Source organism: Zootoca vivipara, chromosome 3 (assembly GCF_965207765.1).
Source record: "Zootoca vivipara chromosome 3, rZooViv2.hap1.1, whole genome shotgun sequence".
In the NCBI taxonomy this organism is placed as follows: domain Eukaryota; kingdom Metazoa; phylum Chordata; class Lepidosauria; order Squamata; family Lacertidae; genus Zootoca; species Zootoca vivipara.
In genome coordinates, this window is record NC_142586.1 from 63,923,456 (window position 1) to 63,939,746 (window position 16,291).

General features: G+C 40.8%; 1 protein-coding gene across 25 annotated transcripts in view; it reads left to right on the plus strand.

The window, feature by feature from the left end:
* ESR1 (estrogen receptor 1) overlaps positions 1 to 16,291 on the plus strand; it is a 203,998-nt gene that overhangs the window by 75,733 nt on the left and 111,974 nt on the right. For 18 of the 25 annotated variants that reach the window (XM_088667303.1, XM_088667299.1, XM_088667298.1 and 15 more), the window contains one exon: positions 10,173 to 10,675. In XM_088667303.1, coding sequence (XP_088523429.1) covers positions 10,242 to 10,675 — 434 coding nt within the window. In that variant the 5' untranslated portion in view covers positions 10,173 to 10,241. Of the gene's footprint in view, positions 1 to 9,728; positions 9,840 to 9,913; positions 10,676 to 16,291 lie in introns of those variants that run through there. The other 7 variants (XM_088667294.1, XM_035108741.3, XM_035108743.3 and 4 more) reach the window with 7 other exon arrangements.

Consider the following 16,291-nt stretch of genomic DNA (forward strand, 5'->3'; position numbering starts at 1 on the left):
AAAACAGTACAGCATCAAACATTAAAAACTTCCCTAAACATGTAAGATAATGAACTTGTAGATGAACTAGACACTGTTCATCGCTCAGCTCCCAAAAGAACTTAATTCAAACTGATTGAATGGCAATAAAAGTGCAAATGCAATTCAGTGTAAACAAATATTAAAGTGTAGGAGCCAAAAAATATCATTTCCACATATACACTCATGGAGTTTGAACTGGTGATGACTGACCAGGAATGGGACCTATGGGTTGTAGTGCGTAGCTTGGTGAATTGCCAATATTCCCAGAACCATACAACAGGCATGAACTCCTACCTAACACTGTTCTCCACTCCATTCTAGTTTGTCAACAACTTTCTTGGAATACGGTGCCCAGAAGTGCTTCAAATGTGGCTTTGGTTACAGTATAGTACAGTACACAGTGCCTTCAGGAAAGGACATAGGTTGTCATGACTGGCCTAGTCTGGCGTGTTAAAACACAGAAAGTATAAAACGCTCAATAATGCTTCTAGGCTTCCTCTATCATAGTACTGGCATCTAGATGTTCTGCCTTCTCCCACAAGTTATCTACCTGCATTCTCTGCCTTGTTCAACAGATTCTGGATTCCACATTCTCTACCAGAGGCTCTTATGTATAATTTTCAGAAAACACCACTTGATGAGAGAATGAACCCTTGGAAGCACCACAATTCTGAAAATAATAGGCACATAATCAAATACATCTTCTGCAGAGTATAAACTTAAAGCCATTACTCAGCAAGATGGCTTTGAAAATAATTGCTGTAATTCTGATGACAAGGAAACTAGGCCAGCACAGGAGGATCAGTTTACTCTGCTAGCCTTGTAGGGCTCAGCTTCCAGGCTTGGTTTACTTCACCCAGTTGTGCTACTGTTTGATGGCATATTTTGGGCAAGTGCTAGTTGCAAAGGAATACTTGCTGGCTTGGTATATCTTCACATTTGGTCAGGCCTGCCCGGCTCATTTTGGGTAACATCTAATCACTCTCCCAGCAGTGCAGTTCATTACATACTGTATCTGCCTGCTTTGCCTTTCTTCCCCCATTGCCTTTGGTAGAAACATTCAGTTTTTGAGCAGAATTTGAATGAGGTATTGGGGGGCTTTCTTAGGATGGTCATAGGTCCTACTTTACAGAGTGCAACTTTCTATTTAAAGAGCTGTCAGTGGAGAATCCTCTACTGAAGGAGGTTCTTATCCGATCCAAGTCTAATTTCAAGATAATTATGGAGGGAGAGCAGAAACCTTGAAGTTGTCCATCAACAGCACCTAGCAGATGACTGAGAAGACACAGAAGTCACCTGGTCACAGTCTTCCCCACTATGATGAGATGTATTTTTTTCTACCTATTTAGATTATAGACATTATTTATAAATTTGCATTTATACCCATAAATTAGCTTATGCAAATGTCATACAAGCTTGTGTCATTCCGGGTGGCGAGGGGTGGATGCCTAAGCAGCCACACTATACCCTCTGTCATTGTTATCTCCATGGAGTTTTTTCTGTATCCCAGAATGGAGGGAACAGTGACCATTCATTAGTAGCCAGCTGCCCTATGCCAGCCACTGCTGGACTTAAACTGTATTCCTGAATTATACACTGTCCTAGTTGTGCCTGCACAGTACAAACCACAGTCCTCTTGACCTAGGAAGTCAGATGACCCCAAAGAGCTAATCTACTTGTGTAATCAGTAATTATAGTTCTAATATTGTCTCCAGATATGATAGTTAGAGCTAAGAGTTCACTGTTTAGCTTATTTTTGTGGTTACTTTCATTTTCCTATGTAGTGTGTATGCTTTTTATTCTGGACCTATATATTAATTAAATAAACAAGAATTTAACAGTGGCAATGAGAAAAAAACCCAGGTATGCCATCCTGTGGAAAAACTGAGGAATTTAATTCAGAAACAGAAGAATGGCAGCAATATGTGGACATACTGGGCCACTATTTCCTTGCTAATGTACAGTAATCACTGAGGTGACAAACAAAAGGCAACATTTCTCAGTGCTTGTGGATGTTCAACTTGCTCCCTTTTAAGAAGCTTGTTAAAACCACAAGTTTGGCAGAGTTGCAAAAGATCTTGTCTGACCACTATATTCCAAGGCCAAGTATAATTGTGAAACGTTTCAAATTCCATAATAGGGGGTTGAAGGAAGGTGAATCTGTATCAGAGTATATAGCTCATTTCTAAAAGCTTACTGAACCCCGTTCTTCTGGAAATCTGGAGGGGATGTTGAGAGACAGATATGTGTGTGGAATTAGTCATAGAAAAATTTAAAATCAATTACTAGCTGATAGGGATCAGGCCTATGATAAAGGTGTAAAGGTGGCAACTGCCATGGAAGCAACAGTGACAAATGTACAGGATTTGCATCTTGACAAGAGAGAAACTCAAAATAAGTCTCTAAGTCAAGTCTGCAGCCCACAGCAGAAGTTTAGAGATCTGGAAAGGTGCTTTTGTTAAGGAGGAATGCTGTCGGCCTATGTTGGTAAACACAGAATGTCCCAATGCTATAAATTCATAAAACCTAGGCATTTAGGAAGAATTCATGAAGGAGGTTATCTGGTTCCACAACCAAGTCAGTCCAAGAGAGAGGCAAGAAAACAAAAAGCTTATTATTTACAGAAGGAAAGGGGGGGGGAGGAGGCAGATTAGAAGATCTGCTTGGTTTACTGTGTAATAGAAAAAAAAGGAGACTCATAACGTAACTGTGCAGTTCAGTAATCATCCAGTTGTTGTTGTTGTTGTTTAGTCGTTTAGTTGTTTCCGACTCTTCGTGACCCCATGGACCATAGCATGCCAGGCACTCCTGTCTTCCACTGCCTCCCACAGTTTGGTCAAACTCATGTTTGTAGCTTCAAGAACACTGTCCAGCCATCTCTGGATCTCCAATCATCCAGTAGGCATGGAAATAGAGTCAGGGGCTTCTGTTACAGTTGTCAATGAAGAGAGTTACCAACAATGTAAAGGAGGCCTGAGTCCATTGGCTAAGAAAATAGTGAAATTAAGGACTTACCCTGGCAGAAATCCCCCAGTCCTAGGATCAAGAAGTGTTCAGTCACATCAAAGGTCAACATAAAAGGCTTTAGTAGAAAAGGAAGAAAGGCCAAACTTTGCTTGGTTGAACATGGCTGAAGGAAAGTAGAGGTATAGAAATTGTCAGACCTCTCAAGAGATTCTGAGAGCCCACCCTAAAATATTTCAAGAAGGATTAGGTGCAGTAAGAGGAATAAAAGCCAGGATTTATACCAGGAGGGCAGCCAGCCAAAGTACTGTAAAACTAGAGCAGTGCCCTGTGCTCTCACAGGGAGAAATGAAAAAGAACCGGGTAGTTTGGAATAAGAAGTCATAATCAATCAAGTTTATAAACTAGACATTTACCCCATTCCAAGAACTTAGTACTTGCTCGCATTGCTTGGAGAACGCCTCCATTTTAAAAGTAGGACATGCCCCAGGCTTACCAGCAGATGCAACTTGAGGACTGCAAGAAATTCACCACAATCAGTATGCACAAAGGGTTGTACCAGTGTAACAGGTTGCCCTATGGAGTTTCATCAGCCTGAGATGTATTCCAAAGGGCCATGAAGAAGCTCTGAAAGGACATCCTGGGAGTTGTGGTAATGATTGATTACATTCTCCTCATCACATGCAAAAGAAGATCAGGACCATCTTCCAACACCCAAGACAGCATTTGCTAAAACCACCCTCTTTTGAAGATTGCCCTATGCAAATCACTGGGCTTTTAGAACATCTGGATCAGTCCCCTGTAAAGACATTCCAGATCAGAATGTGGACTCAGCAGACTCCTGTACTATCTGGGGTAATCCATAACATCTTACAGGGGCCACAACAGAATCCAGGAATGAATTCTGGATAATGAATATAGAACCGAGCATAGATTATCTCTGCATCTTGTGGGTCAGGTCATGGGGTGTTACCATGACAAAAACAGCAAAGGGTTCTGAGAGGATTACATGAGGTGCATCCCAAGAATTTTCTGGATGAAAGCTGTAGCTTGTAGTGATGTCTAGTGGCTTGGAAAGAGTTGTTAAGCACTGTTCCCAATGTTAGCTGCAACAAGAAACTCCAGCACAGACCCTCTTGCACCAGAAGCACCTACACTTTGGAACTCCCTGCCTATTGAGATCAAGCCTATTGAGATCAAATACTAATCTGCTTTAGTATTTTAACTTTTGAGTGATTTAATGTATTGTGATTTTTTTCTTGGTTTTATTGTTTTATCATTTTGTAAACCGCTTTGAGGTTTTCTACAATCAAGCAGAGTATAGATTTTATGAAATAAATAACATAAATAATTTTGCATTTAGACTATGCTGGCCCCTATTTTAGGGAAGAGGATTTTATTATCAGAGGCTCATCCAAAATGTGGAGAACATTTTGGCCCTCCAAATGTTACTGAACTACAGTTCCCATCATCCTTCATCATTGGACATTCAAACATCATCCTATCACCCAGCTTCAAATGGCCTTATTGAAAGAACAGTGAGGAATTTTAAAGAAGTACAGGACCATACCACAAATCATCATAGGCATAAGATCTGGCCAACTGCTGTTGGGAAGGGGTCTAAGGACTCATCTGGATTTACTGTATCCTGACATGAAAGGAGAAGTATGGAAAAAACAAACTACTTAAAAAACCCTTACATGGCTACCATGTCAAAGACTTAAAGGTTCAGAATTCATTCTTCACAAAAAGTTTCAGTACCCACCAACCTACATGGATTCCAGGGATGACCTGATAACAAATGGGGCCTTTATCATTTAAAGTTACAATCTTCTGATAGTGAGTAGTCTGTAAATATCAATGTGACATTTACAAGTGGATAGATGCATCTGAAGTACTTGAGTGGTCACCCAAGAAGAACCAGAGCCCTGTAGAGTAATTGAGAATTCTGAACCTGGTTGTTCAGGGCTGTTCATAATAACTGTTGGTTACCAGTGACGGACAGATGAATCTAGAGGAGATGCCCACTCCTGGGGAGAAGTGTGATCCAGTGAGAGAGCAAAGAGCTCTTTGTTATTTGAAGGACTATGTCTGAGTTGTAAAGTAAGGGTGGAGCAATGTTGTAATTAGTTATAATAGAGTTAAATATTGTCTCTTAGTTATTATGCCTTGGAGCTGAGACTACACCCTTTTTTCTGAAATTACTTTTCCTTTCCTATGTAGTTGTATATTAGCTTCTTGTTCTGTGCCTACTATGTGATTAACCTTGATTTCTGTTAAATAAATAAGAATTTAACTGTTGTATCACTGAATTATGAGACCACCAGAGCTGCCCCCCCCCAGTCTGGGTCATTTACTAAGTGAGGTTACCAGGGCCTTCAGCATGACTTCACCGTCAGTCTTCAGCCTGCCTGACTACAGCTTCCCTCCATCCTGACTGCTTGTATTCCAAAACTTCTAATTCCCTGTAGGTGAGTTGGCAAGAGGAGAAGAAGAGATGGCGAGGTCCTTTGCATTGGGCTGGGTTGTACCCCACACATAGCGCAAACATAATGGGCACTTTGTTGGATTCAGGTGCCAATCACAGAGACTGGCTTTTAAAAATACTCGTCATCCAATGGATTTCTGATGGTGTACAACAGCCATAAAATTATTCAAAGTACAAATACAATAAAATTACTTCCTAGTAATTTGCAGACTAAGAGGAAACAAAAGACTATAGAAACCAAAAGCAGACTGCCAAATAAAAATGTCTTAAGTAGGGATACATAATAATTTATAAACATGCTGAATTTTAAAAAAGTGTTTTGCTGATTAATATGCAAATTGGAGCATAGGGACTCGATGGATTTCACACTTCTCTGAATTTTGCAATGTCGTTCTCAGCTTTAAAAGTGTGTATAAAAATGTGTAGAGGGAGGGGATGCATACCAAAATGAGTATTTTGGGACAAAATGCTTACAAAAATACAATTTAAGGAAGTGTATACAATTTAAACACAGTTTTTGTGTGGTTTAAAAGAACAATTTGCAGAAAACAAAACAACAGAGTCTGATGGATTGAGTGCATGAGATCAATAGTGGGTCTAACAGTCAAGAAGGCAATTTCTGCATGTGCTGTAGAGGAAATTGAGAGGCAGATGGGATTAACAACCTGGGAAGGTAGCCCATATAGGAGAAAGAAAACTAATCCTAAACCCCTGCTGTCTTGTGGGATATATTTGGGAGAAGAAAAGGCTAAGAAGAAACCCTACACAAATCCCGAGTGGTGTCCCTAAGATCAGGGCCGGCCCTACAGCCAGGCTGGGTGTCGCAGGGCACCACGGTGCCGGCCCGCCAGGGGGGCGCCGCGAGCTGTGCCCGCCCGCTGGCCGGCCGGCCCGCCGCGCAGCTGCGCCCACGGCAACTGAGGTGTGCCTGCCCGCCCGCCGCGCAGCAGCGCCTGTGGCAGCCGCGCTGTGCCCGCCTGGCCACCATGCTGGGAAACGGGGTGGGGGGCGCTGGAAGGATCCGTTGTACCACGGCCACGACGCCAGGGACGCTTAAGACGGCCCTGCCTAAGATGGTTGGATGGTACCCTGTACTCCTCCTTCCAGCAACTCCCCAAGCCTAGCATATGCCAAACGTATGACTCTGCTTTCCTTTGGACCACATCAGTGAGGCCGAGGGTGGGGGTGTCATTGTCTGGGCAGCCCAGGACCTCCATATACACTGCCTAGGCTTGTACACTATGGAAGGTCACTTCAGTGCTGCTAACACACACACACCCCCCACTGCCTGGAGGTGCACTCCATTGTTTCTTGAGACAGAAAGATGCCAGCAGTAATTGATAGAAATTAAGCAGGGACCTTAAATAAAATTGGACCTACAATACTGAACACACTGCTCCTGGTAAATATGAGCTGTGTATCTGAGCCATGGGGGACTAATAACTGTGACTCCCCCAGCGACCTGAAATTAATACAAGAAGCCTGAAGCTGGCCCAGTAGCACACGAGCAGCTAGTGAAAGCTTTTCAGCACAGAAGTGGGGTGCTGGCAGCAGTCTGCCCCCACCAACATGATTTGATTTTTACACTAGTTGTAGTGTCTGAACCAGACCCGACGAGATCCCCAATATAGCATATATTGCAATAATTGAGTCTTGAGGTTGCCAATGCATAAATCATCATGGCCAAACTATCCTTGTCTCACCCGCCTGTCAAAATTGGCCCGTGGGGGATGGAGTGAAATAGTGTCCTAACAGGATTGAACTCCCCAGAGGAGCACCCCTACAGGATTCAGAGGAACTCACTAGTGCACCCAACTAGGCAGGATTGTACTCCGTATGCATCAGCGTGGGGAGTTCACTCTTGCTTTCTACAGGTTGGCCAGTCCAGCTGCATCTTTACCTCCCCCACACCTGATGTGACACCTGATGTCAAGTGGGAGGCAGGTGGCTGTGGTATGGAAAAATGCCCCCGTGGGCCAAATGGAAAAGCCTAGTGGGCTGGTGGTTCCTCCACCCTGTATAATCTGGGGTAATCCCAATGTAATCCAGCTGCAACTGTTGCCAGGCTATCTCTGCCCTGAAACAGCCAAAGCTGACCAATCGGTCAAAGCTAGTAGAAGGCACTCTGTTGCACCAAGGCTACCTGATCTTCATGTGACATTGTCAAATCAAGGAGCACCTCCATGCTATGCACCTGCTACTTCTAGGGTACTGCTTATCCAGAAGCAGAAGAATTCTAATCTGCCAGACCTGAGAGCCACCTTCCCATATATTTAGAATTCAGTTTTGGTTTATTGACCCTCATCCTGTCAAGGTAGAGCTTAAGGGGTCTTCTCCTTCTGTTGAATGTGCTTTGGATTACTTCCTTGAGTTTTCTGGAACTCATGTTCTGCAGACACCATAATGTGCTGCACCCTATTTGCTCCTGGTCTGCATACTTTAGTTTGAATTACGTGGCATAATTCGTGAGAGGTTGAACTTGTGGGTTCCTGTCTCGGGAATGGGATCCTGATTTGGATGTCTAGTTTAGATTCTGCCTTTCCCCTTAAACTCAGCAAGTTCAGGTTCATGTTGAAATTATGATTCAAGTATGTTAACATTGTCAGGGAAATGTTTACGGTTAATTACATTTGTCTGCAATCTCTAATCTGCCCTCTGCTGTAGCATTTTCCCCCAACCTCAAAGTAATGTGGTATAAGTTCCATTTAAATATGTTCATTGCCCTTTGTGTTTGTAACTCTTATTTTGTTGGACCCCTGGTTTGGAAAATATAATAATGCTAGATTAAATGTATGGCTGCACAAATAAACTTCCTGTATGCATTAGCCAGCTTTAAACTTACAACCCAACACTACTGCATTCACATATTTCAGTAGATATATGAACGGAGTTACACTGGTGTCTATGAAAATTGCAAACACATGTGCGTTCAGAGAGAGAGATTCACACACACACACTTTCACTTGTGCTCTGGGGCATACATGCATGCATGTTTGTAGAGTTTTTGTAGGATCTGTCTGTATCCTCAGGTATGTGGATCTTTATTTCCTTGTGGAATTCAGGCATATTTACAACAACCATAATTCCTGACCAGATTTCTGCTATCTATTAAAGCTAGTAGGGGCAAGTATGAATGTTAATATCTATTAAAACTAGTAGATTAAGTTCCAAAGAGATTAAAGATATCTTTAATCGTCTTCAGATATGATTGCTGTAAATGGTACCTGTACCGGTATATTACAAGGTAGCATTCTGTAAAATCTTCAATTTTTTTATTCACTGCAAACACAACTTATGTAATTTATGTACCTTGTTACTCATTTGTAACAAAGACCTTTTTCATAATTGGTGATAAAGTTGTTTCAAAACTATTTTTTTGGTTATAAAGGCAAATTCGTGTATACATTCATATCTGTTGTATATGCTAAAAATATTTAAAACAATCTATCATTTGTATCAGGGTTTATAATCTGAATAACAAATAAGCATTTAACTATGGAATTGCATTCATACATTCACTTGGCTATCTATGTTTCAATTTCACAAAAGGTTTTGTTTGTTTTTTAGCCAGCGGAGCATAGATAGCTGGGAAGCTATCTATTTGAATGATTTAATGGCTTCTTTGTTTCTACAAAGTTAAAAATCATGAGATGGCAAAATAAATTATTCTGAAGTCTGTTTTGTCTTAGATTTCTTTTTATTTGAATGTGTTAAAATGACCCCTTTAGATATTTTCAAAGCTCTGCTTTTTATAGATTGGTCTCAATGTGAAATTGAAGATTAAAAAACCTAGACTTTTGGTTGTTGCTGCTAGATTTATTATCTCTTTGTTTTCCATGCAGCTAACATGTGGTTAAATGTCAAGAGGCTGCATGTTTAAGCAATGACTGATTTCACTTTATATTTTTATTTCGCAATTAAAAGGAAAGAAACATGCTGATAAGCACAATGGCAGCATAACTGCAGGTTTAACTTTTCTTTCTTTCTTAAAAAAATGCTTTCTGCTACTAAATACCAGGAATCGTGATAATTGCAGTAGGCATGTTTGTGTGCCTTTTCTCTGGCTTAGATACAGAACACTATTTGATTTCTGGAATTTGACAGTCTGTGGCTGGCTGCACACGAGCACGCAAGTGTGCCTTCACAAAAACACACTTTACTGTGCCACATCTCAACTACCCTGTAGTCCTACCCAGGGTCATTATAGTGTACACTTTGCATATAAAGAATGAATAACTGAAGCCTGGTAGGGGTATACAACATGAACAGACGAGGCTCCGTGCTTGCCGTCGGAATACTTAAAAGCCCCATCCCATTTGCTCCTCAATGCCTGCCTTTGATTATCAGAGCCATATAAAGAGAAAACGTAAACAACTAGTACATTGAAACAATGATTTGGTATAAATCCGGAGTTAATTGTTTTTCAAGTGATGTTTAAACCAATGCCAGTGCAAGGCAAAAGTATCTGGCCTATTGCCAGCACTGTTGTAAAGCATATTAGCTCAGATGAGAAGTACTTCAAGTTAGAGTCAGAAAGAGAGTGAGAGAGAGCAGGAGCGACACTGTTCCCTGTGCTTAGACTCTGCTCAGTTATATATTCCTCCTTGCTGGGACTAGCTGGATACATGCATACTCAGATCTGTTAGCCAGAAAACATGGGTTTTGCCCTATTTCAAGCTGATTTCTGCTCTTTTTTCAGGTGGATTGCCAGCTGCTGAGTCTTCTTCTAGCACCCTATCAAGATATAGCACCCTCTCTGCCACTAACAATGACCATGACCCTTCACACAAAAACCTCCAGTGTCGCTTTACTGCACCAGATACAAGGCAATGAACTGGAGCCTCTCAGCAGACCTCAGCTGAAGATTCCTCTGGAGCGGCCGATTAGCGAAATGTATGTGGACAGCAGCAAAACTGGAGTTTTCAACTACCCAGAAGGTGCCGCTTATGATTTTTCCACTGCTGCTCCGGTGTACAGCTCACCCAGCCTCAGTTATGCCCCTACGACAGAGTCATTTGGGTCCAGCAACTTGGGAGGATTTCATTCTTTGAATAATGTTCCCCCGAGCCCTGTTGTGTTCTTACAGACGGCACCTCAGCTTTCACCTTTCATTCATCACCCCAGCCAGCAGGTACCTTACTACCTTGAGAATGAACCGAACAGCTTTGCGATGAGAGAAGCGGCCCCAACAGCCTTCTACAGGTAAGTCATACCACTGATTTATTTGAAACAGAGCTGGTGTATAAAAACTGAGCATTTAAAGCAGGGAGAGAGAGAGAGAAAGCGTGATTTCTTTCTTTCTGGGGAGGTATGCCATCAGAATTGTTGAGTCACCGCTGAATTATTCGACTCAGCGATAGTGTGGTGTAAATCAAAATGTCTGTTGTGACGGTTGGGTAATTGTTGCTGTGTACACTAGAAGCGAAATGCATATGAAAAACAAGTTGGGCTGCCTTGGGGAGGGATAACAACCCTGAAGCCCAAAATAGTGAGCTAGGACAGGACAGGACAAAACAAAACAAAACGCTAGCAAATTCAGATGGAAGAGCAGCTATAATGCAAGAGTTTTTTTTTACTTATACCAATCTGTTCTTTCTATACATTTACATGTTTGAACGTTAAGTCTGTGGACAGAAATACGGTACTTTTTCCACGTCTGCTCAATTGACTTTTATATGAAGTGTTCAGAAAATTAGAGGGCTGCCCTTCCAAATAGTTGTGATTAACTTAATGATGGTTCTTCAGTCATAAAGAAGCCTTTAGAAAGTGCACCTAAGGCCACAGAGGGGAAATAAGGTAGTTCGAACAATACTTGCGTGCGCACACTCAATCAGTGGTGTGTTTTAAAAGATCGGCTTCTCAGATGTTTTTTCTCTGTAACTTGTAGTACACTAAGAGAAGTCTCAGAGCTGATAAGATTTTTTTTAAAAAAAAAATCCTTTCGGAGAATGAGGGGGAGTAGCATACATTGGCGGTTTAATAGGCCTGCATCTATAAAGAGATTTTAGGGCTCTTTGAACTTGCTGGGGGAGTGTGGCTGGTACAATGGTGACAGAAATCATAAAAGCATGAAACAGAAAGTATTGCTTAATTCTCCCACCAACTATATAATTTATTGTGTTGGCTTTTGTTGAATCAAGTACAACTTGCACACACGTGCATCATGAGAAATGAAACTAACTGGAGGATCCAGAGACGGAGTGAAACACCACTTATTATTATTACTGAAAATAATACTCTAGGATGCACCTCTTCTGCATTTGTGATCACGTTTGGGGATCTGTTCCAAGAATATTGGGAGCATAATACTGCAAAATAGTTTGTTGCATTGAAGTAAATCTATGTTAATGTGCTTTCTGCTCTACTTGAGATTTCCTTGGTGGTTCCTAGAAATCCAAGGATAACAGACTGTAAAACCAGAAGTAATAATTTCTGCAATATTTATAATTCGTTATCTGCTATAGTTACACCTTCAAACACAGAACCTATTGCTGGATTTTAGCTGTAGCATGTGTTTTGGTTATGTATTGCCACAGAAGCCAAAGTCATGCGCCAAAGTTTTTCTGAGCCTGTTTTAAAACACACACACGCACGCACACACGTACGCACACACATGTTCCATAAGACATAAAAACAGATAACTTTGAACTGTTGGGGGAAAGTGCTGTTAAGTTACAACAGTGCAAAAGAAATGAGAACAAGTGTACAACCAACATGGAACCACTATGGGCTCCTTTAGAAGAAGGTGCAGGATAGAAATTTAATGATAAATAAATAAATAGAAGGAAATAGAACGTAAACGTATCATTTATTCAATGATAAATAAATAAATAGAAGGAAATGGAACGTAAACTGACCTAATACATTCCTCTAGTGGAGATTACAACAAGATTAAAAAGACCACCCACTAGGCCAACTAGGGCATGAGATGCTGCTGAGTATACAACCTGCCACATATCAGAATGAAGAATGTGTTGTCTGGAAGATGTTGATCGCCTAAACTGGAAAATAACAGCTTTATACTAAATTCAGGTAGGTAGCCGTGTTGGTCTGACACAATCGAAAAAAAATGTCCAGTAGCACCTTAAAAAGGTAAAGGGACCCCTGACCGTTAGGTCCAGTCACGGACGACTCTGGGGTTGCGGCACTCATCTTGATTTACTGGCCAAGGGAGCCGGCGTACAGCTTCTGGGTCGTGTGGCCAGCATGACTAAGCCGTTTCTGGTGAACCAGAGCAGCGCACGGAAACGCCGTTTACCTCCCCGCCGGAGTGGTACCTATTTATCTACTTGCACTTTGACATGCTTTCGAACTACCAGGTGGGCAGGAGCAGGGACTGAGCAACAGGAGCTCAACCCGTTGCGGGGATTCGAACCGCTGACCTTCTGATCGGCAAGCCCTAGGGTCTGTGGTTTAGACCACAGCGCCACCCACGTCCCTTAGAGACCAACTAAGTTTGTTCTGGGTATAAGTTTTCGTGTGCATGCACACTTCTTCAGATATACACTTCTTCATATATACATTTCTGAAGAAGTGTGCATGCACACGAAACCTATACCCAGAACAAACTTAGTTGGTCTCTAAGGTGCTGTTGGACAATTTTTTATTTATTTTGAGCTTTATACTAAGCCACAGAATAGTGACAACAAAAGTAGTTCTTGAGGAATGGCCATGTATTACCAACATTTTGTGACTATATAATATACCCAAAGTTTTTTGCATTTGATTTTTCTTGGTGTTTTGGGAAAGCTCCAATGATTATCATTGCATTTAGACAAAATCATTTTAATAGTATTTCATATATATAGCGAGAGAGATAGTGCTAAAAACTCAGACATAAAGACTACAGGTTTTTTCCAGTCAGGGAGTGAGTGGAACTGCCACACAGCTCCTGCTTTCTGTGTTTACTATATTGCTTATCTTGACCAGTAGAATTAGATAATGGTTCACTAAGCCTAGTATGGTTTGGCTTCTTTAGCCTCAGTTCCACTAGACTTGAGAGAAAATAAAATACTTAGTTTTCAACTGTGTTATCTTGTAGAGTTCATAGTGGAATATAATTTTTCATTGTGGCATTAAGGTTGCATTTAAGTTACGATGGAGTCTTTAATTTTTCTATGGATTGCCCAAATGAGGTGATATCAGCATTCAAAAAAAGAATTGGAGGTGTATTTTGGCTAGTGTTATTCTTCTTTCTCTTTAGGCTTTTCGGAGGAGCTGTACTCTGGAAAATACAGTGTATTTGGTAGTATGCCTTTCTTTTTGTCCAAAAGCCTTTCCAGCATTTTACACTCTTTTTTTCATTGTGTTTTAAAAATAAAACGTTACTTCTACTTTTTAAATATAGCTATATTGCAAAATTTTATCACTGCACTTTAACAGACACTGTAATAGTAGAAATAGTCTTCACTTGATATTATAAAAATAGCATTTAAAAAGATTAGTAGCCGTATCTATATACACTTTAAATTAATGCATGTTGAAATTCTACCTGTGCTTACTCAGAATTTGGTCCCGTTGAGTTGCTAAACATTACTGATAAGGAAGAATGCATAGGCTTGCAGCCTCTTCATATTTTAAACACACAGTTTAAAAACTCCCTATAATTTCTTCAGCTATAAATGATCAAAAATATTGAATTAAATAGTTCAGGTTTCTTAAAAGAATTGCTTATGATATTTAAGTTTGTGGTCAGGTCTCTTACAAGTTAACAAACTGTCAGTGGTCTGGACTCTTTTTGTATATTTTTCTAACACTATGATGTAGATTTATTTTCATTTTCTAACACTATGATGTAGATTTATTTTCATTTGCTACTGGGCCCACAAGTCTTACTGAACTGCTTAGTTTATAAATGGCTGTAAATATGTAAACTATTGAGTGAGACTCCTGTGTAGGCATGTACTGCTACTCTCTAGTGTTTAAGATGTTATAATGTTCAAGACGATAACTATGCTTACTTGGAAGTAAGTTCCATTAGTTTTAATGGAATAATTCTTTAGATTGCAGCATTATATGCTAAATGCTCATACAGTTTCAATCTCCTTACTAAAAGCATCCCAGTAGGATTTTTTTTTAATAAACCATTCTGTACACAGGGAGTTGAAGCCAAGACACTGTAACTTTTAGCTAGTTAAGGACTGAGTTGGCTTGAACTTGTTGTTTGACTGAGCCCTGCATGCCAGGCATTGAGTAACAAAGCAGGCAATTTAGCATTGCATAGAGCTGTAAAGAAGATTTGAGTTGCCACCACTTAGCCCTAAACAGCACTAGAAGTTTACTATGGTAACTGAATGCTCACAAATGACTGTGGAAGGAAAGGTTAGAGTAAATTCATTCATTCTTTCACAATATAAGCACTGTTTGTGTTAAATACATTTTTAGTTTTATTACTGGGATGCCTTTTGGTATGCATCGTGAGAAGCTCATCAGCCGTTTCCAGCCCGGCATTCTGAACTACAATCCCCATTATTTATGGCCATTAGTCATGCTGGTAAAGCTGATAGGGATTGGAGCCTTAAGATACCTGAATAGCATTCAGTTGGGCAGGACTGGGATATAGCCTTGTGAAAAATGAGGGTGCAGTTCTTACAAATATGATTTTACAACATGTCCCAGTTTTCCCCTCCAGCGTCCTTCTTCACAGATTCTCTAAGGGCTGAGTCTCGGTTCTATGCTCCTGTGATAACCAGTCGATGGAATCCCTTCAGCACATAGTGTTTACATGCCCTCTGTATAGTGCTGTCCGGAAAAACCTATTGAGTCCATTAGTCCAAAAATTCTCTGGACTTCCAGTAGAGACTAATCTTGCCCTATTATTGTAAGAGACTGATCCGTTCGTAACCTTGCAAGTGGCAAGATTTTTAACTTCTGCCCTATAAGAGGCGAAATGGATTGTTACATGAATCCTGAAAGCTTTTACCATATTGTTTTTCCTAATTTTATATTATCTGTAATTATTATATTTTCAGTTCTATATTTATTTCTTCTAATTGTAAAGCAAGTATGTTCGCCGTGCCTATTTTTATGTGTATATGAGCTTCAAGCTGAAATAAATCATTCATTCATTTAACATGTCCCGGCCGTAAATATATAATCATCTGATTTATATATTTGCCTGATGTGTGTGCCACGTGCAAAGGTAACATCTGATGTATTGCCACCCTCCTGAAGCTCTTCTGTGAGCAGAAATTGCTTCTTTGAAGCCTGCAATTACATCTTCGCTCTGATAATTGGCAAGGATAGTGTTGATCAATATAGTTTAATGTTGCTTTTAAAGTTTCCCTCTGTTTAGAGTACAGTCATACCTCATGTTTCATCCGCTTCAGGTTGTGTCTTTTCAGGTTAAGAACGCAACAAACCCCGAAGTGTTTACTTCCGGGTTTCACCGCATGCGCAGAAACATTCTGCGCGCTTCTGCGCATGCACAGAAGTGCTCTATTGAGCTTCGCACATGCGCAGAAGCACTGCTCTGGTTGCAGACTTTTCAGGTTGCAAACGGCACCCCAGAATGGATCGTGTCCGCAACCAGAGGTACCACTGGACTAAAAACGGTTTTGCCTGAAGTTTGTTCTTGGCTGCAGCAAAGCAAAGATTAGTCTGGCTTCCACAAGAACATGGCTTTCCTCCCCTGCTTGCACAATCTGAATGAAAGTGGAGGAAGAAGCAATAAGAATCAACTATTTTCAGTTCAGATAATGGGCGCTTTCATTGACATGCTTCATTTTATTTCCAGTTAGAATTCCCCTTCTCTCCTCATTCTTGTCAGTGTCATAGCTGCCAAGTCTCCCGTTTTTCGTGGGAAACACCCATTTTTAA